General features: G+C 39.1%; 1 protein-coding gene across 4 annotated transcripts in view; it reads left to right on the forward strand.

Annotated features, from left to right (window-relative positions):
* Positions 1-21,522, forward strand: part of whd (carnitine O-palmitoyltransferase whd) — a 113,178-nt gene that overhangs the window by 57,544 nt on the left and 34,112 nt on the right. For 3 of the 4 annotated variants that reach the window (XM_019056545.2, XM_072305382.1, XM_019056544.2), the window contains one exon: positions 15,166-15,302. In XM_019056545.2, coding sequence (XP_018912090.2) covers positions 15,166-15,302 — 137 coding nt within the window. Of the gene's footprint in view, positions 1-13,503; positions 13,939-15,165; positions 15,303-21,522 lie in introns of those variants that run through there. The other variant, XM_019056547.2, reaches the window with a different exon arrangement.

The raw sequence follows: 21,522 nt of genomic DNA on the forward strand, positions 1-21,522 counted from the left end.
ATTGATTGCTGGTCTCGAGATAAACTTGAACTGAAGATTGCCGATATGATTCACGGGGAAATTACAGCCTAGTGGCTCAACAATTACAATCAGTTAAATGCATTGATTCAATAGGAACGTAAGGCAAGAGCTAGCAAGAAAGATTAGAAAAAAATCAATCGAGAAAGAACAATCGTTATGATAACACTTCAAAAATTAACTGTTCACTGTCTCGTCTCTTTAATCTTCGCTCCTCTCAGGCGTAAAGGGAGTATCTCGATCTCCACACAAGCCTCCATTTCGATTTCAACGGCCGCCATGAAGTAACTTTTATTTTCCATCGAGCGAGAACAAAGCTGCTGCAAGGAAGGAAACTTGCAAGAACCTAAAAAACTACTGACGCCGTGCTCGGAATCCATAAAACTACGACTGGTCTCAACGCGTGTCACATCCTCCAGCTTGCCGAACTTCTGATTAATTTTTCTCAATAATTGGACGTATTTCTATCAAACGGAACTGTGTGCATTAAGACATGAGCCCTGAGACCCATAAGAATACATGCATAACAGGGCTCATGTCATATTGCGCATAGTTCCGTTTGACAGAAATACGTCCAATTATTATTGAGTTAATTTTGCTAAGTTTAAAGTTTCTCTTCCATTTTCCGGCCGAAAGCGGATCCAATAAAAATTTGAAATGAAACCAGTGTATCAGCAGTTATCGCTCGATATTTCTTAGTGGTTAATCAAGTATTCATCTTCATTTTCGTTGAAAAAAATCGATAAAAATATTTTTAAAAAAAATCTTTTTGATCTAAATTTTTTTTTAAAAAAAAAATACGTTTTAAATAAAATTTTTCGAAGTAATTCAAATTAATCATTGTTTAGCTCAGAAAATTCGTTCAAAGGGAATAAAATTGAAATTTTGGAAATGAAAATCGAATTGAACTGTCATCGACGACAGAATTACACTTTTCAAAATCACAAAAAAACTTTACGTGAATCGAAAACAAAAATTGTTTCACCTCGCAAAAAAAAATTGATTTACTTGACAGATATAATTTGAACCAAAAAAAAATTGTCTAAACACTTAATTCAGTTTTAGTCCCAAGCGCCGGAAAAGTGCGGCAACAGGGAAGTTACTAACGAGTGTGTTCGTACGTGATGCACGCGATAGTTTATTTATTTCTACGGAGACGGACCGGACTGATATATGGACGTATTTCTGTCAAACGGAACTATGTGTATTAAGACATGAGCCCTGAGACTCATAAGAATATATGCATAACAGGGCTCACGTCGTAATGCACATAGTTCCGTTTGACAGAAGTACGTTCATATCGTAGGAGACGTGATCTCAAACGGGTGATATACTGATATCCGCGCGGTGACCCGCCTTAACCTTGGCTCAACGCGCCAGCGCCACCACTCCGGAAGTCCCATACAGACAGAAGACAACGTCAACAAGTGGTCTGCTCTATGTCCGTCCATGCGGCCAGCTTTCCGGAAGCTCCAGTGAAACTAGGGCGGATCCGTGAGATTTTAAAGGAACGTCGGTGATAAGCAGTCAAAACCAGCTGAAGCCGCTCAAAAAGTCGCCCTTTGTTTCGGGAATAGAGAATTTGCAGGTGTCTCAAAGACGAATTTCGTGTTTAAATAGAAACTACCCAATGAACTGAATATGAGGATATGGAGGTTTTGGAGATTCAGTGCATTTTTACGTTTTACATTTTTATTTTTTAGCACCTATACAAATACTTTTAACATTGAACACGTGCATTATTTAAAAGCTTGCCTCCCCATTATAAAATAAACTTTCTCCGCCAATTTTCTGAGGACCTACCGGGAATTTCTTCAACATTATTTATTTACCGTCTGAGAAGCCACGCACGCTCAGTGTCGATTTTATTCAATCTGAAATAATTAAATCTATGCAATCCGTTTTATGTACCTCATTTGTGGCTTTTCCAAGTAGACGCACGAATGCGGTGCACACTAATTAAATCGTATAAAAACAGGTTTTCGTTTGTTGCAGTTGATTTCTTTGCCACTCTCAGGACAAAGGAGAGCAAGAACAGGGGCGTGGCGTGCTTTGCGATATATCGATTGATCTGTCATATAAATCTATGGGAAAGGATCGATGAACGGAGTGTTCGCAACGAACACCTTAACTGTCGATTCTTTACTATAGCTTCAAGTGGAGAATTATCGATGATCGATCATTCACGCCTCGCCACTGAGCGAGAGGGCATAAACAAAGCCTCTACATTTGGACTGCATTTTGCAATTTGGAACTTTAAATTCTGGCTCATCTGAAAAACCACGTATGTGCATAGGGAAACTAATAGCACATGCGTTGTTTGTAAATCGAACCAGAATTTATAGTTCTAAATTGCAAAATGCAGTCCATTTAAGCCTCGATGCACTCATGATTCCCAGATGGACTGCATTTTGCAATTCGGAAGTATATATTCTGGCTCATCTGAAAAAACACTTATGTGCACAGGGAAACTAATGGCACATACGTTTTGTTTTTTTTTTTTTTTTTTTTTTTTTTTTTTTTCTCTTTTTTTTTTCTTTTTTTTTTTTTTTTTTTACCGGACCAGAATTTATTGTTCCAAATTGCAAAATGCAGTCCAGATTAACATGAGTCGTGAAAATAATGCGTCCGTACATAGTTCAAGGTGCATGCCGAATCCAGTTACGAACTCACGAGATAGGAAACTACACGGCCAAATCATTTTCGGATCGCATCTTTCAGTGCGGGAAATTATTTCGGTTAAAAATTGACCGAAACTGCCAATTCTCTCTACAGAGATTACATACACTGACAGGGCCGCCACTTTATATGGGGACTCTAAAACTGAAAACACGGCAACCCTGCTAATGTATTCGCTCCCTATCTTCGCATGGAGAGTTTGTCTTGATGTAGAGGTGGACTCTCAGGATAGCGTGGGATATCCCCTCCATTTTGGCCTCAACTTGAGAGCTTTTTTTGAGCTTGGGAGATGATTTCAGGGAAAATCAGTGGCACCATCGTGTTTCTTGCGAACTTTTACTTAAGAATCAATTGTCAAATCACAAATTCCTCACACATGCAACATCTCCATTGTAAATCCGCGACGCATGCTAGTTAGATGCGGATCCAGCAATTCGGCAACACCGGATTCTCGCCATTTAAACTTATGCTAAAAAATCGATTCCTGTCGGAGCACCTGGCCCCTCCAAGAATCGATACATTTCCATATGTTTAAATGGAGACAAGACAGTGTTGCCAATTTGCTGGATCTGCCAATTGCCAGAGTTCCATTCAAGCAACACTGATCGCAGCCATCAGTTGCTGAAAGGTTCAAGGTGTATCGATACACAACAATTTTCTCAGCAAGTGGTAGATTTGCATTTTTATTTGTTTCTCATTTCAATGAATGCTCAACCATGTTTGAGTAGACGGCGCGCTGAATGTCAAAGTATCGCGGATCCGACCGTCTCGGTTTTGCCTTGGATTTTCCTCATTACAAAGCTTTAATAGTCAAGCACGCGATATACTCGATATCGACGATAGACTATTTGAATTGGATTCGATGCCGGGCAGATGGACCACATTTTGCAATAAGGAACAACGATTTCTTGCCCACCGCAGAAACAACGGATGTGTCATTAGTATCCCTATGCAGATAGGTGCTTATATGGATGAGCCTGAAATAGTAGTAGTACCTTATTGCAAAATGCAGTCCAGATGTGGCTCGGACGGCGGTGGCGACCTCAGGACTACGGCTACAATACTGCCGTGCTAAGGAAGAACGCCGTATGGACATTCGAGAGTTGCCAAATTTCCTAAAATGTTTATTTATGAGGAAAATAATAAACATTTTTCCTTGAAATTTTCAGGGCTTTAGATCAAAATACAAAGAATATTCTCTGAAAAATTGAAAGAAAAATATTCATAAGTTTACCAGGGGGTTTGTGTTCTATCGAAGAAAATTTGGCAACGTCGTATGGAGATTCGAAATGAATGGTGCTAAATTTCTTGAGATAAAATGTTTATTCCAGAGGAGAGTTGAAAATGTATTTTCTTGGAATTTTCCGATACCACGGATCTAATTGCGATTCAAAGTCTCCGAAAAATTGGAAAAACTATAAGCAAATTGTGTGTTTTATCGAAGGTGCGCATACGGCGTTCTTCCATAGGATGGCAGTGCTAAGGAAGAACGCCGTTTGAACATTCGAATGGTGCCAAATTTTCCCCGACAAAATATACATTTTTGAGGAAAGTTATGCATATTTTCCCTTGAAATTTTCAAACATTAAATGGATTGCATTTTGCAAAAAGGAACCAAGAGCATTCCAATGTTGCTAAGCTTTTGCAACTTTATTTACCGTGCAAATATAAACTGATCATCTGAAGTAGATTCATCTTTTCTCTCAACAAACAATAAATTCATGAGGAAAATTACCTTTGTAAAGGAGGAGTTGCGTTTTGGGCCTTTTCCGGCCCCACCTGGATTTTGCTAAATGTTTCATATTTTCAAAGTACTAGTTTTAGGTAGACTCTGTGCCAAATATTAGACCGAACGGAGCCCATGCAAGGGCGCAGCAGCGCCTCAAACCCAAAATCCTGGAATCGAAAAACAATTATTTTCGTCGACTTTTTCGACTGTTATCACTCTTCCAGCATATGATTCTTATGTATTTTTTTGCGTACTTTTCGTTTCTGGCCTTTTTAAAGGCCTCCGATAAATTTTAAGGGGCCTTATGGCCCATTGTTGCCATTTTTGGCCCATTTCTAGGGGTTTTTTCCATTTAACACATTCAAAACTCAACTTAATCCAAAAACTGTGTACATTTTTGAAAAGTACGTAAAAAAATGAATAAAACATGTTCAGTAAAAATTTTTTCCTATGTTGCCAAATTTCCGAGAAAATTGGTCCCAAAGTGTCGAAAACGGCAAAAATCGATAAATCGCCGCGTCTAAGGTTCAAGAAAGTGGAGTACATTTTTCATACTGTACCAGATAACAGCTCTTATCCATCCATACAACATACTAAAATATCATAGTTGTACCTGGATTCCCACGATGTGAAAATTGACCGAGGTGCCGATTTTAGCGGCCTTTTTATACTTGAAGGCAGCTCTTTTGAATGTTTTTCGACCTTAGTCACCCTCTATGGGTGTGTACTATATGTATTTTTCTACGTACTTTTCATATCTGGCCATAAAAATGGCTTCCTGTGAGTTTTAAAAGGCCTATCGGTCCATTGTTGCCAATTTTCACCAATTTTTAGGGTTTTTTTCAAGTTTACGTGTGTGAAACTTAATTTAATCTAGAAACCGTGTACAATTTCGGAAAGAACGTAAAAAAATACATGAAGTGTAATTTGTACCTTTTCCTACGTTGCCAAATTTTCGAGAAAAATCGTCCTGAAGCGTCAAAAATGCCAAAAATTGGATTAATCATCACGTCGGAGGTTCCAGGAAGTGAATTATGACATTCATGTGGATCGTGGGACACTTTCTCCACGCATTTTCTGTTCTTCGGTATATTTGGCCTGTAGCAAGCATCTTGAGAACCAAGGATTATCTCGAGGTTACAGGAATAAAGAGGTGAACTGGAGTGAAGAATAAAGTAAAAGCACCTTGAGGGCCCGTTTTGTCACGTTCATCTGCGCCATTACATGTTCCTTGAGATGCATTGCAATTTTCCATTTTCGATTTTGTAGTGAAAAAAAACTCGAAATTCACTTCCTGGAACCTCCGACGTGATGATTAATCCAATTTTTGGCATTTTTGACTCTTCAGGACGATTTTTCTCGAAAATTTGGCAACGTAGGGAAAAGGTACAAATTACACTTCATGTATTTTTTTTACGTTCTTTCCGAAATTGTACACGGTTTCTAGATTAAATTAAGTTTCACACACGTAAACTTGAAAAAACCCCTAAAAATTGGTGAAAATTGGCAACAATGGACCGTTAGGCCTTTAAAACTCACAGGAAGCCATTTTTATGGCCAGATATGAAAAGTACGTAGAAAAAATACATATAGTACACACCCATAGAGGGTGACTAAGGTCGAAAAACATTCAAAAGAGCTGCCTTCAAGTATAAAAAGGCCGCTAAAATCGGCACCTCGGTCAATTTTCACATCGTGGGAATCCAGGTACAACTATGATATTTTAGTATGTTGTATGGATGGATAAGAGCTGTTATCTGGTACAGTATGAAAAATGTACTCCACTTTCTTGAACCTTAGACGCGGCGATTTATCGATTTTTTGCCGTTTTTCGACACTTTGGGACCAATTTTCTCGGAAATTTGGCAACATAGGAAAAAATTTTACTGAACATGTTTTATTCATTTTTTTACGTACTTTTCAAAAATGTACACAGTTTTTGGATTAAGTTGAGTTTTGAATGTGTTAAATGGAAAAAACCCCTAGAAATGGGCCAAAAATGGCAACAATGGGCCATAAGGCCCCTTAAAATTTATCGGAGGCCTTTAAAAAGGCCAGAAACGAAAAGTACGCAAAAAAAACATAAGAATCATATGCTGGAAGAGTGATAACAGTCGAAAAAGTCGACGAAAATAATTGTTTTTCGATTCCAGGATTTTGGGTTTGAGGCGCTGCTGCGCCCTTGCATGGGCTCCGTTCGGTCTAATATTTGGCACAGAGTCTACCTAAAACTAGTACTTTGAAAATATGAAACATTTAGCAAAATCCAGGTGGGGCCGGAAAAGGCCCAAAACGCAACTCCTCCTTTAATTTTTTGCATGATCTCAGTAATTGTGTTGCAAAAAATGTAAGTTGCTCAATCCTGGCAACATCGAAATGCTCTTGGACCCTTCTTGCAAAATGCAATCCAAATTGTGAAAAAAAAAATTCTGAAAAATTCGAAAAAAATATTCACAATTTTCCCGGTAAATTTGACTTTTATCGGAGGAAATATGTCTACGTCTGAACACCGGAAAAAAAAACACATTGGATTTAGAGTCCAGACTCTTGAAAACATAGACAAGAAAAAGGACTCTTGATTCAATCAGATTTAAGCTTAAATCAAAAGGAAATCCGCTCAAATTAAGACGCTTGGTTCTTGATTTAAGCTTAAATCTGATTGAATCAAGAGTATTTTTTCTTGTCGATGTTTTTAAGAGTCTAGACTCTAGATCCAATGTGTGTTTTTTTTTTTTTTTTTTTTTTTTTTTTTTTTTTTTTTTTTTTTTTTTTTTTTTTTTTTCCAGTGCTGAAGACCCATACGACGTTCTTCCCCAAGACGGCAGAGTCTCCGAGAGGTTGTTTCCTAGCTTGGCCGCTCCTCGGAGTGCGTTTGAGCCAACAATTAAGAAACGACACCAGGCCGCCGTCGTCACGATTGAATTTAAAATCCGTCGGGTCTTCGGTTCTCGCGTTGGAAGATGGAGTGTTTTTATTGCTCCGTTGGCAACGGCCCGGGATTTATTTCAAAATCGTTTACCTCTCATTCCACTCATCGCTTGCGCAACCGGTCGCGGTCGTACCGGAGAAACCCGGTTTCCAGGCCAAGCGCCTTGCCGCCGCCGTTTCAGCGGGTTCACGCCCAGCCGGCCGATTATTGAATTGTATAGACAAAGCGATAGACAAAGAACACTGGGGAAAAAAACACATTGGATCTAGAGTCCAGACTCTTAAAAATGTCGACAAGAAAAAGTACGCTTGATTCAATCAGAATCTAGCGTAAATTAAGAACCAAGCCTAGCGGAATTCGTTTTGATTCAAGTAAAAATCCGATTGAATCAAGAGTATTTTTTCTTGTCAATGTTTTCAAGAGTCCTAGATCCAAAGTGGTTTTTTTTCCAGTGAAGACATAGGGAGTAAGGAACGATCCTATTGGTCGGCCGTGCACATGCCGGAATCACACGCTGAATGTGGAAGTCATCGGCCCGATGCTGATTCTCAGCGACCATTGAATAATGTCGGATTTGTCTGAACTTATCGAATAGATTTGATACACAGTTGGATAAAAATAATTCGAATTAGTGAACTTTCCGCTGTTGAGCGCTGACTGTTGACTACCACATTCAGCTGCCAAATTCAGCGTCAAAAGTATCCAAAGGGGAAGTATCGAAAATCGATCATTCACGCCTCGCTATACTGGCCGTAGGTAAACAAACCAGATAGCAACTCCGCCCAACCGTTAGATTCCCTCTAGAGGGAACTAATGAAATAATCATGAAATATCTGAAAAGTAATTCAATTATTTAATAAGGAAAAAAACTTAAGGACGCATGGATTTGTTGCAAACCTCAGCTGGAGCAAAAAGAGAGGTATTTCTTACTTTCAGTACATACATACTGATTGCCGGCGATTGCTGACTGCGACGCACACATCGAATTTCCTCATAGATTTCAACAGAGTAAAGATACTTTGTAGGATCTTTGATAAATGGACATATTTCTGTCAAACGGAACTATGTGCATCATGACGTGATCCCTGTTAAGCATATATTCTTATGGATCTCAGGGCTCATGTATTAGTGCACATAGTTCCGTTTGACAGAAATACGTCCAAATGATGATCGACAAGGTCCATGCATCTGCAACGATCTCTTTTCATGCTCCGCCGTTTTCACGCAATCCAATCGAGGGAAAATTGGACTTAATTTTGCAATAAGGAACCGCAATTTCTAGCTCATCCTTAAAAAAACTTAGCTGCACAGGGAAACTAATGACACTGATGTTGTTTCTAAACTAAGCCAGAAATTGTAGTTCCTCGTCACAAAATGTACTCCAATGGCTTTTTGATTTTCGTTTTTTTTCTCCAGCTTATTTGTTCAGAAATGTCTTAAGTAATCCTGGAAAACATGTAAGCAACGATCATCTACATTGCACACCGCGCGAAAAAATAATTCATAAGAAAATGCGCCGCAACGGCTGGAGGCTTTCAAGTAGAAACTGCAGCAGAAATCTTACTTCGGTTTTAATCCCTCCCCCCTTTTTTTCTTTCGTCAGTAAGGGCATTATCCTGCGAAGTGTTTAGACATCAGTCTCGGAGCAGAGGTAGTTGATTAGGAGCTATTCGCGAAGCACATAAAATTGTTTGTGCGGAAAACACATCCATCGTTCTGCGAAGTGTTATCGTCTGGCTCATTACATTCAACACTTGATAAAAGAGTAATTGCTGTTGCGGGTGAATGGGCCCGCACGGCCACGAACAGAGAGCAAAGGAATGATTTTGGGAACCGCAAGCCAAATTGTCGGCCCTCTTTACCCCGGAGTGTGAGGTTATATCTCTGTATAAAGTCCCTGATACCAGAAAAAGTAGGTTATTTTCTGTAAAAGTTAAAAAGGAAGAGAATATCATCATGACTGTCCCCAAAAAATATACCTAACTCACCAGCGGGCCGATTATTGAAATGTATAGACATACCGATTGACAAAGAAGACATAGGGAGTAAGGAGCGATCCTATTGGTTGAAATGAGGGGTTCTTATAGACTAAAGGATAAAATGATGGACACTCTATAGGGGATGCCGTTAGTTAGTCTATTACCTACCTCCTATGGCCATTGCAATCACCCGCCTCTACCAATGGGGTCCCTTTATATTCATTTAGTCTTCTTTGTCTATAACTTTGTCTATTAATTTCTATAATCGGCCCGTTGGCTTCCTTTAAACTGAGAGAAAGGAACGGAATTAATCCATTCAAAATAAGGGAAAATGCGTTTTTAAAATTGGCAACTTTGAGAAATGGGAGCCCCAGAACTTATTGCTACCTTGAAAAATAGGTCTCAGTTAGTTCCTGCGTTGTCTTTTTTATTGAATCAAAGTATACATATGGAGCGATATAAATGTACGATTTTTGAATACAACTATTCGAGCTCTCAGGAATATTTGTTGCCTATCCGGCGAAATTGAAGGAGAAGTGCAAATGGTCAATCTTGTCATTAGCAATTTCCTTTAAATCAATGAAATAAAGCTTAATGAAGACTTTGCGCGAGAGAATTTCATTAAGCAAGGGAAAGTGTCTCTAATGAGCTGAGCTCACAATATTTTTTCAGGGATGCAGAATGTTCTTCGATCCCCCAATTCACAAATTTGCCTCCCAATTTTTGTAATCTCTTTTCCCTAGATTTTCAAATGATGATTTTTTCTCTCTCTCAATTTTTCTTGCTCGTCCATCGCGATTTGCCACGAATTTGCAATAAACACGCGATCGACACTATGATGCGAGCCGTATACCTCTCATGTTTTAAAAAAAGGTTTCTTTTATTTTATTTTTTTTTATTTACTAAATAAGATTTTGGGGCCTTCCCATTCATGTACGCGCTGGAGGAAAACCGCAATCCAACACCCACCGCCACCGTCGCGTGGTCAAGAAGTTGTTGCAGCAATTCCTATCCAAATTATGTGTGTAACACTTTTTACATGATAGCAATCAGACTACATTTTCCCATAAGGAATTACCATTTTATATCTATTAGTTACTACGTAAATAGTACCTTCTCATTGCAAAACGCAGTCAAACTTACATCCCATTCGTATTCTCAAACAGTGTTTGAAACAACTTACAGGCGCCAACGCGCCAAATGCGCCCAAGAAATGGCGTCTAAAAATTGAATGCCCTGCGCCAACGTGGCCCCTAAAAATTGCCCCCCCCCCCAAAAAAAAAAAAAAAAAAAAAAAAAAAAAACACCAACAAAATTTCGAAATTTCCCCCAAGTTACAGCAACTAGTTCTGTAACTAAAACATCTTGCGTCTTATTTTTCACTAAATGCGCTGCGATAAATTGGCAAAAAGTGAATTTGGCCCCTAAAATTCGAGCTTGATGCGCCACATGGCTCCTGAAACTCGAAGGTGAGTTTCGAACACTGTTCTTGAAAGCTCGCGGTTAAAAAATAAAAGTTTTTCCATCGGTTTGGCACCAGCACCCACCGGCAACATCTACGAGAGGCTCGTGTATGTAGTTCCTGCAGATTATTTTTAGCGGCGATCCGTTCGAATCGGACGTATTTCTGCCAGACGCAACTATGTGCACTACGACGTGAGTCCTGTTACGCATGTATTCTTATGGGTCTCAGGGCTCATGTCTTGATGCACTTAGTTCCGTTTGGCAGAAATACATCAAATTGAGACTGTTGACTTCTCGTTGAGCTCTGGCGATTTCGGTCGCCGAATTTTCGCAAGTCTGCACGCGACGCAACTGTGCGACCGACCTTTGATCGTCTGCAGGTCGCGGACTGGGTGTTGCTGTTGCTGCTCCCTGCCTTCTAGATTTTTTTAGAAGCACTGCAGTGACTCGGTTTTTTTCCTGCGAATTCCAGCATCACCATTCCACGTGTGAATTTTACAAGTGAATTGATGTTGTGGCTGATTTCGCACGGATATTGTAAATGTCAACCGGGGTTCAACTGTTCCAGGCCTCCGTTTGTATCAAGATGTCTCCGCAATTTTCGTTAAAACTCTTGGCTGTTTTTTCGACTGGATTCGACCGGATTTTTCTTCAAATTGTTAAACCAATACTGTTCGCAATTATATCTAAAATATCTGGCAATTTCAAGGAGAAATATGCATTATTTTCCTCAAACATACATATTTTTTCCGGGAAAACTTGGTTACTACAGAATGTCTATACGGCGTTCTTCCTCCATGGCAGTATTCGGACTCAATTTAGGAATTACGTTTAAGTCGCAGGCAAATAGTAAAATCAGGCATTTTGTCAAATGCCTAGGCAGATAGTCAAATTTTGACGGTCTACAAAATTTTGTGAATTTATGGCGAAGAGCTCACGATGTTTCACTACATTTTTGGAAAAATAACTCATAAAACCTACGTACTCTTTTTGTACCTTCCTCTTCAATTGCTTCTCATATTTTTAAAATTTTGAAATTCCAAAAATTTGGTATTTTACGACATGTTAAAAATTTCAAGATCAGTGTCTATTAAGGAGCTAAAAATTGTTTAAAATACTATTGTATGTGCAAATTTTTACTGATAATTTTTTCTTGCAGGAGCAATGAATTATTTTGTCTGAAGTTAGGAAAAGAATCAGAATTTCAATCTAAGTTAGAATATTTGACAAAATGCCTGATTTTACTATTTGCCTGCGACTTATGTGCCGTTAACTTTCCTACGCACATGCGCGTTTTTAGGAAAGCCAAAAATTCTAGTTCCTGCACGGAGAAAAAAATCTCGTGCGTGGGACCCGAAGTTTAGGATGGATCTCTGAAGTTTTCAGATTGAGCATCTGAACACTTAAGGTCCAGCTGCTGAGGTTTGGACCACACATCTGAAACTTCAGTCCTTACATCTGAAGTACTTCGGTTTTCACATCCGAAAAACTGCGGTTCTCACATCTGAGGTACTTCAGATGTAAGAACTGAAGTTTCAGATGTATGATCCGAACCTCGATAGCTAGGCCTAAAGTGTTCAGATGCTCAATCTGAAAACTTCAGAGATCCACACGACCTAAGCTTCGGGTCCCACGCACGATGTTTTTTTCTCCGTGTGATGCACTCATCGTGATTTTTGAGCCAGTAAATTTCTGTGTGAAATAACTCCTACTCCCTCTAGCTGAAGTTTACAACAAACCCACTATACGAGTACTAAAACCGGCATCCTAGCCGGCAAGTTTTCCACGTCTTTTCACCGAAACTCTCTCTGGAAGCTGTTAGTTGTCGTACCTGTTTTCTGGTCTTTGTCTCCCCGACCGAGTATACAAAGTTACCATCCGCGGGTTAGTTTTCCGTCAGCGCGAGTCGGTTCACCTTGAGGGCCGCCGTTTCGATTTCGACGACTTCCTGCAGTTCTCCCGGGGAAGGTTAACGCAGTTTTCATGGAAATTAGACCGATCTGATTTTCTTTATAAACCCCGGAGCATTTCCCGGCCGGATTCCAGTGGAAAGCCACAGTTTTCCGAGAAAAATACCCCAAGACGGTTTTCTCCGCGCTCGAGTAGTTTCCTGAAGGAATTTTCTCGTCGATCGAAAGTACCGTCAAATTTCGCGTTTTTGAAAAAAAAATTCGTGATATTTTCTTCGGAAATCGTTTTTCTCCGTTGAACAGTTTCTTCGAGTTTTTGAATTTTGCCGAAAATTCGTGTGACATTTTCTCCGGAAATCGTTTTTCACCGTCGAAGAGTTTTCGTTGAGTTTTTCGTTTTCGTCCAAGTGGTTTTTTTTTCGCCAAAAATTTGTGTTCGAAGCATAGTTTGGTGACTGATCAACTCGCGGTTTCCTGAAATTTTGCAAGTTCTCTTCATCTTTGAGTTTTTCTCATTTTTGGGAGGAAATTTTTGTGTAAGAATCTATCCCGACTTCTCACAGTTTTCGCCTTCAAAAGTGTTTTCGGGCCGAAAGTTTGTGTTCTACCCAAAGTTCGGCTGCTCCCCGTTTATTGAAGTTTTTTTCAAAAATTATCTTTGTTGTTCGAAATTTTTTCCGGACTGCCCGATCGGATTCTCCGAATATAAAGTCTCTCTGGTCTGAAAGTGTTTTTTTTTGTTCTGCCAAAATTTTTAACTTAACTTTAGCCCAGAAATTTCAGTTTCTAAAATTTGCAGCTTGCGCGTTGTGAATATATTTTTCTCGGAATCAGTTTTTTGCGCTCAGTTCGTATTTTAAGCACGGCGTTTTTTCTGCTGTTTCTACAGTCTGAAAACTTCATCAGTTTGTGAAACTTTTTCGTGATTTTCTATCTCTATAATTCAGTTATCTCGAGTGTTTTCTACTCTAGTCTTCCCGTTCTGCGAGTTTTTCAAGTTTTTCGTGTAGATTTGGAAGTTTCGTCTTCCAATGTGCTTAGTCACGCTTGACTCGATTTTTAGAGTAATCGTGTAAGCGTCATCTTACCACTTTCTACACTGATCTCAGCTTCAAAATGTGCCGTCTTTGTCAAGAGCAGAAACGGGTGCCAGCTCTAACCAGAGCTCTCTCACTCCGATACCTACCCCATCAGTTGAATAAAGAAAAGAAATCTGTATACAATCTAGTGGTGAGCATCGAAAATCATTCTCAATTTTGAGCTAACGTTGGACTGCTTTTTATACTTAGGAACTACAATTTCTCTTTCAGTTTAGGAACAACGTAACTACAATTAGTATAACTTCGGGTATTAGTAGTACTTCGGGCATAAGTGTTTTCATCGACAAGTCAGAATTTGGTAGTTCCCAATGGGATCGCATTTAGCAAAAAGGAACCAAACCACATCTGCCATTGCCAAATTTAATCGGGCAATTTAATTTTAAACATGAAAACAGTTGTGCGGATTTTTGTGCAAATTTCAGTCGATTTTCATCATAGCACGAAAATACACTAATATTCTTTGAAATTTTCCAAGGAATCCGCACGAACGTTCTCATGTAGAAACTCTAATTGTCCAGTTTTTAGTGGCTTGATTCCTTTTTGGTATAAACGCGGTCTAATTGCAAAATCTTGTCCCATTCAGGGTTGTGACCTGGAAGCCAGGAAAAAGACGGAATTTTTGAGAATCCGGAGATCAGAGTGTAATCTCGCAGTTCCCCATAGATTGTGAAGTCGGGGAAATATGCGCCAACTATACCGAAAAAATGTAAAATGTTGAATGAATCGTCATTTTTGTCGTCAGTTCCGAAGGTATTATTTTGAATCGTCATTTTTGTCGTCCATCATCATGTTCTTGTTTGGTTTCGTGCAAAAATGCTGGAAAGTCCCTCCCCCCACCGTTTTCATGCCGCAAATAATAGTTTAGTTCTAAAAGTTTCACGGGGACAGTTGATTTAAATATCCAAAATTTGAAAGCCGTCTTACACAGAACTTTTACGCAACTTTTTGAGGACAGGAAATGCCGTCATGACATTTTCAAAATTATTGTGATTATTGCCGAAGCCAGAAAAATGTATGTCGATCGGATCATCTGTGGCGGTCTCATGAATAAAAAAGAATTAATTAATTAAATTATTTAAAATAGTTAATTTAAATTATTTAAATAAATTAATTAAATTAATTAAAAGAATTTCAAGATCGTGGATTCCTCCTTTTATTTCCAGACAAGCGAAATCTAGATTTTCAATAAAATTTCAACATTTCATGTTATCTCATCCTTTCACTGCATGAAGTCAAAGAAAGTGTTTGAAACGCGGCTACTTTCATATCCGTCAATTCAATTTTTTTTCTTGTATTTTTTTACGTAAGTTTGGGCTTTTCTCGGTTCTAATATGTGTTCCTTTTTCTCGTGTTTCAGAATAGCGTAAAAAATGGCGTCTATCCAGCGCCGCTCCAAAGTCTTTGGGCGATGGTGGCCATCATTACGAGTTTACATTTTGCTGGCTTCAAGATGCCCTACTCCTTAACAGACAAAATACTAACGTTACTACCTGGGTAAGTTTAATCCATTTCTCTTTCTTCCTTATTTTCCCCAAGTTGAAGTCGCAAAAAAAGCCCGCAGTCGCACCATCCTATTTCGCGAGAATTGAGAGCGGACAGGTTGGTTGAATAGTACACAGGGTGTCTAGCATCAGGATTTCCACGATTTTCCCGATTCTATCAGGATTTGAGGCTACTCAGGATTTGAGGTTAATCAGGATTTAATCCCGATTTTATCAGGATATGAGGAAAAATCGATCGTAAAATAAGAATTTGAGAAAAGTCGGCCGTCCGATCGGATTTTTTTATGCTTTCGCATACGCTTATGCACATTTTTTAATTTTTCTCCGCAAAAAATCAGGATTTGATCAGGATGTGGAAAAATTTTGAAATCAGGATTTAGCAGTCAAAAATCAGTATAAATCAGGGTTTCATAAGGATTTCCCAAAATGAAAAAAAAACTAGACACCCTCTGGTACATCACAGGACCTCGTAACATCTCAATTTTCGGAATAAGTCACTCGCTTCTTTAAATTTTGTCGCGTTTCCGAGAAACCGCTCAAACTTTGTCTAACGGTCCACCGATCCGGCCCGTAATCCGTCGAATTTAATTTAGCGGGATCGCGAGCCACTGTTCTAAATCAATTCGAGAATCGGGCGATTCTATTGAAACGCTGTTAAATATGCCGATAGAATCAGACATTCCCCTCTTAAATTTTAAAGAGACGAAGAGCGCAACAAGGAAAACTTTGCGGAGCGATGAAAACGGTGGCCGCATTTGGCATGCAACCGGAGCTCATCATGTATTATTGATTGTCTGCCGAACTGCTCTCGATTTCAGGAATCGAGGACGGATATAGTCACTCGGCTTACGAAAGGACGTAACTACATTTTGAGATGAGCCCGGAGAAGCATTGAGTTTTATGGACGGTAGGGTTCATCACCAAGTGGAGTTACGTCCTTATATCAGGAAGGCGACATGCCTAGTATTGAACACGTTTGAATGATCGGAGACGATTTTGTTTCGTGGCTCGTCACGGAGACGTTACGGTGAAAGCATGTTGGTCGTTGATATAGTGATAGTTACGTTGCCGTGCACTGGGGAAAAAAAAAAAGAAGAAAAAAAAAAAAAGAAAAAAAAAGAAGAAAAAAAGAGAAAAAAAGAAAAAAAAAAAAAAACATTTGATTTTGAGTCCAGACTCTTAAAAACATTGACAAGAAAAAGGACTCTTGATTCAATCAGATTTAACCTTAAATCAAGAACCAAGCCTATTAATTTGAGCGGGATTCTTTTTGATTCAAGCTTAAATCGGATTGAATCAATGAGTCCTTTTTCTTGTCAATGTTTTCAAGAGTCTGGACTCTAGATCCAATGTGTTTTTTTTCCAGTGTGGTCAGAAAGAATGTCATATAAGCCTCCTTACGTTGCCAAATTTCCTTTAATAAATCACGGATTTCCGGGGGAAATTGTTCAATATTTTTCTTTAGATTTTACCAGAGTGTCTACAAGTCTGGAATTTCCGGAAAGTTCGGAAATAGTACTGATTTTTTAAGGGCGGTCCGAAAGTACTGAAAACGTGCGGAAATTCCGTTTGGAGGTACGGAATTTTCCATTTTTGTCGCAATTTGAGAGTGAAATTCAAATGTTTGAAATTTTTCGAATTTCGTCAAATGAAGGTACTGAAAAAGTACTGAATTTTTCCGTTAAGGAGGTACTGAATTTCTCGGGAATGTATTGAAAAAGTACTGTAAAAGTACTGATTTTTGGCCAGCCTGTCTTAGTAGACACCCTGTTTTACGGAGAATTTTGTTCATGATTTGATCTAGAGCGTCTGAAAATTTAAAGGAAAAATACATATAATGAATATTTCATTAATGAATATTTGCTGAGAGGAAAGGCAACTCTCGAATATTCATACGGCGTTTTTACCTGGGACACCTGGGACAATATCATAAAACATTTAATAGTAGTCATAGCTTGAAAAATTGATTGACTCTAAGACTTTTGTTAGCTATGAAACGCAAGGGAACAGATAATTTTTGGAACAACGTGGAGAGATGAAGATTCAATTCTAAATTTTAGAATGACGAGGAACGAAAGGTATTTTATAGATGAACAAATTAATGAATGAGATTAGGATGTGTCCCTTTCTTTCGCTATGCGTAAACCACTAACATGAAGTAACCAATAACAGTAAAACAAGAGCGCCTTCGATTTCTGACGTATACCACCTGCACATCCGCGGAGTTCGAATAGTTGTATCCACGCGTTGACATCAACAACAGTTACGTTCCTCGCGAGGAGAAGTTTCACAGTATTGAATCAGTTGTTTTCAAAAGAGAAACAGGTCCATTCCTCGATGAGTTTTAGTTAGTATGTCCTTTTATGCAAGCCAAGGCTCATGCAAAAAATGGCTTGTTCCCTTTGAAAACAACCGATTCATTTACCAAGTGCGGACATGAATATATTTCAAAGTGAGAAAAAATATGGGAATCTTTCAATGATTCCTCGCTTCTGTATTAAAACCTGGGTTGCCACAGTCAGAGAAAACCGGGAACCGTCAGGGAATTTTAAAAAGTCAGGGAAAATGACGAAACTGACAGGGAAGATGTGTTAAATCATCTTCATTTGCTTTCTAGAATGGGTTGAGGTTTCGAACAACAAGTTTTGCCTGAAAACTATTTTCAATTATGCCTTCCTAACCATCCATCACATCTTCAATTGTCCGGGAATTTCACCAAAATCAGGGAAATGTCAGGGAATTTCATTTTCTAAATTCTGTGGAAACCTTGTAAAAATCAAATCAAGAAGTGCTAAAATTTTAAAACGCCCGACGATTATTGAGGTATTTTATAGTGGCGCGTACAGCAAAATCCAATCCTGAAAAAATTGCATTTGATCGTTCAAAACGCAGGCCCTACTAAGCTGATAATTATTCTATTTTCTAAACACTTTAAAAGCCGTTTTCAGGTATTACCTTCGAGCATAACTAGCCAAAATTTTAAGTATACTTCTAACGAAAAATAGCAAATACGGTATGAGGCTCTACTTCTTATATTACCGGAAAAATGGTCTTTCTGCAAAACACATTTTTACTCACGCTGTTCATTTTCGAACCGCAGCGGCCCGAAGCGACCTCAATCGCAAATACTGTCGTCCAGCTAATGGACTCGCAATGCAGCGTCGTCGGTGAATATGGATTACACCAGCTCAACGCTGCGCTGGGACACGGGTGTTCAAAAATCAGTGGCGTGAATTGCGATTTATCGATTGTTCTGCCATTTAAACCTATGGTAAATAATCGATTATTAAAGTGTTCGCTGCAAACACCCTGTTTATCGATCCTTTTCCTTATGTTTAAATGGCAGAACAATCGATAAATCGCAAAGCACCTCACGCCACTGTCAGAAATCCGTCGAAACCATCAATCAATATCCGGTTTAATTAATTTTCAATCTCACCGCGACATCCGCTTTTCCATTCACAACGATTTGCAACATCGTTGTCAAATAGGACTTCATTTTAAAAACAAGGAGCTAATATTTCTGGGTCATTGCAGAAATGACACATGTGCAATTATAGTTTCCCTATGCTGATAGGTGATTTTACAGATGAGTCACTCTTGGTATGTATTACAAAATGAGGTTCATTTCTGGCTCATCTTAGGAACAATGTACGTACTATTAGTTGCCTACGTAGACATGTGTTTTTATGGATGAGCTGAAAATTTTATTTTCTATCACCAAAATGTATGGTTCAAGTATCCGCAGTGAACCGTACAGCTTTTCCTTGCCGAGCATATATGCGAGGGGAATTAAACGCGAGAACCGGCAATGTTGAATTTCGTGCTCGTCACCCGTTTGTCAAATGGACTTATTTGTGCTGAAACAAACTATGTTGTAAGGAAACCGTAATTGTGCACCATACGATCGGTCAAAGTATGAACAAAATCGATATTCATATCTGAAACTTCGGAGAGTTTTATAGTTTTTCCCCCTGATATCTCGGGAAAGTAGCAGAAAACTCCGGTTTTCCATTAGGAATGAGCTCCTGAAATCAAGGAAAAAATTGGGGAATGAGCATGGCCAGTATTTTTACACCATAATCAAGGGTTAACATATGGGTTTAATAATTATTTTGAGGTTTGCTCTCAAATTTCCTATTTTTTGAGTAAAGAAAATCTTTTGAGGTGCGATTGTTTTGCCATCTTTTCATTGCTATCACTTTATTCAAATAAATTGGGGCAAAATTGGGCAGTGACTTACATGGGTTTACATGGCAGCTTGCTGTGAGAGCCCAAGTAAACTAACCTATATCAACTTCAAAACGTTACGGGTCTCTGACACTGGTCAGCCATTCTAGAGGTGTAGTTCGTTGCCAATATCTGTCAGATTATTTCTGACACAGACGTTCTTTTTCAAACTTCTCGATGTAGATAGTCCATCTCATCTAGCTCTCGGCGTGCCCAACATAGCTCGAGGCCCATCCGTCCTTGTGGAGTCTCCGAGTCTTTGTTTACCAACAGCGCCCCCCGCGGGCGTCCACGCGTCATCCATGCGTCGCAACGCACTGCACCGAGCGGGTACTTAGACGTCTGCACGAGCGGTAGTCCAGGCAAACAAGGAAAAGAGCCTGCAAAAATCCCGGGTAGCAATGTTTTCATCGATTCCTATGTAATTTTTGACGCTGAATCCGAATTTCAACTTTGCGCCATTTAATTCGGACCGGAAAGTTGCCAAATTTTGCAAAAATGGCCTAAAATCGGCCTTTTTTCCGGATTATGGCCTGTAACTTGCCAAAAATTGATCTGACGATAAAATTAGTTATTTTCAGAAATAAAGCTCGTTAAATTTCCTATAAAAAAGTTCAAACACTTTTTTGCTCAAGGCAAAATCAAGCGCGCTGGCGGGCTCCGAACTTTGTAAGATGTGCGAAAATTGCGCATACTGTAATGTGTTGGGTTATCCTTATTATTTACATCAATTCATTTCACTCAGTGTAAATTTTATCATCTTCACTTAATTTGTCCAGAAATTACTCGTCGGACGATCAAAACAGGAGACATCGGGCAAAAACCGCGAAAAACACAGTTTTTGCTCATTTTTCAAAGTTCGGAGCCCGCCAGCGCGCTTGATTTTCCATTGAGCAAAAAAGTGTATAAGAACTTTTTTACAGGAAATTCAACGAGCTTTATTTCTGAAAATAACTAATTTTATCGTCAGATAAATTTTTGGCAAGTTACAGGCCATAATCCGGAAAAAAGGCCGATTTTAGGCCATTTTTGCAAAATTTGGCAACTTTCCGGTCCGAATTAAATGGCGCAAAGTTGAAATTCGGATTCAGCGTCAAAAATTACGTAGGGTTCTCTGAGAGCATAACTACCCGGGATTTTTGCAAAAACCGCAAAAAACGCAATTTTCGTTCATTTTTCAAAGTTCGGTGCCCGCCAGCGCGCTTAGTTTCGCCTTGAGCAAAAAAGTGTATAAGAACTTTTTTATGGGAAATTTAACAAACTTTTTTTTAAAACAACTAAATTGTTGTTAGATCAATTTTGGACGAGTCACAGGCCATAACCCGCAAATAACCAAATTTTCGCTAATTTTTCAAAGTTTGGAGCCCGCCAGCGCGCTTGATTTTGCCTTGAGCAAAAAAGTGTTTGGACTTTTTTATAGGAAATTTAACGAGCTTTATTTCTGAAAATAACTAATTTTATCGTCAGATCAATTTTTGGCAAGTTACAGGCCATAATCCGGAAAAAAGTCCGATTTTTAGGCCATTTTTGCCAAATTTGGCAACTTTCCGGTCCGAATTTAATGGCGCAAAGTTGAAATTCGGATTCAGCGTCAAAAATTACATAGGAATCGATGAAAACATTGCTACCCGGGATTTTTGCAGGCTATAGCCCTTTTCATGGCTTACTTGCCTGGACTACGGGTACATTGCAAAAAGTTGCCGGGCGCAAGGTCGCCGGCCACGCTCCGAGCGCGCGCCACAATGCCAAGTTCACGAGCGGCAGCGCACGGCGCACAGTGGATCGAGTCAATTCGAGAGGTCGGACATGAAAGTTTTGACCAAAACTGCAAATTTTGATGTTATTTTCGTCATATTTTAAATTTTAAGGGGTGCTTCGAGAAGAAAATTTCATGAGAAAACCAATGGAGCCACTTTTAAAACCTCAAAGTTTTGTTTAAACGGAGTTTCAAGCGTTTAAAGTTTCCAAATTATGTCCGACCT

The sequence above is a fragment of the Bemisia tabaci genome, chromosome 10, assembly GCF_918797505.1.
Source record: "Bemisia tabaci chromosome 10, PGI_BMITA_v3".
Taxonomy (NCBI): Eukaryota; Metazoa; Arthropoda; class Insecta; order Hemiptera; family Aleyrodidae; genus Bemisia; species Bemisia tabaci.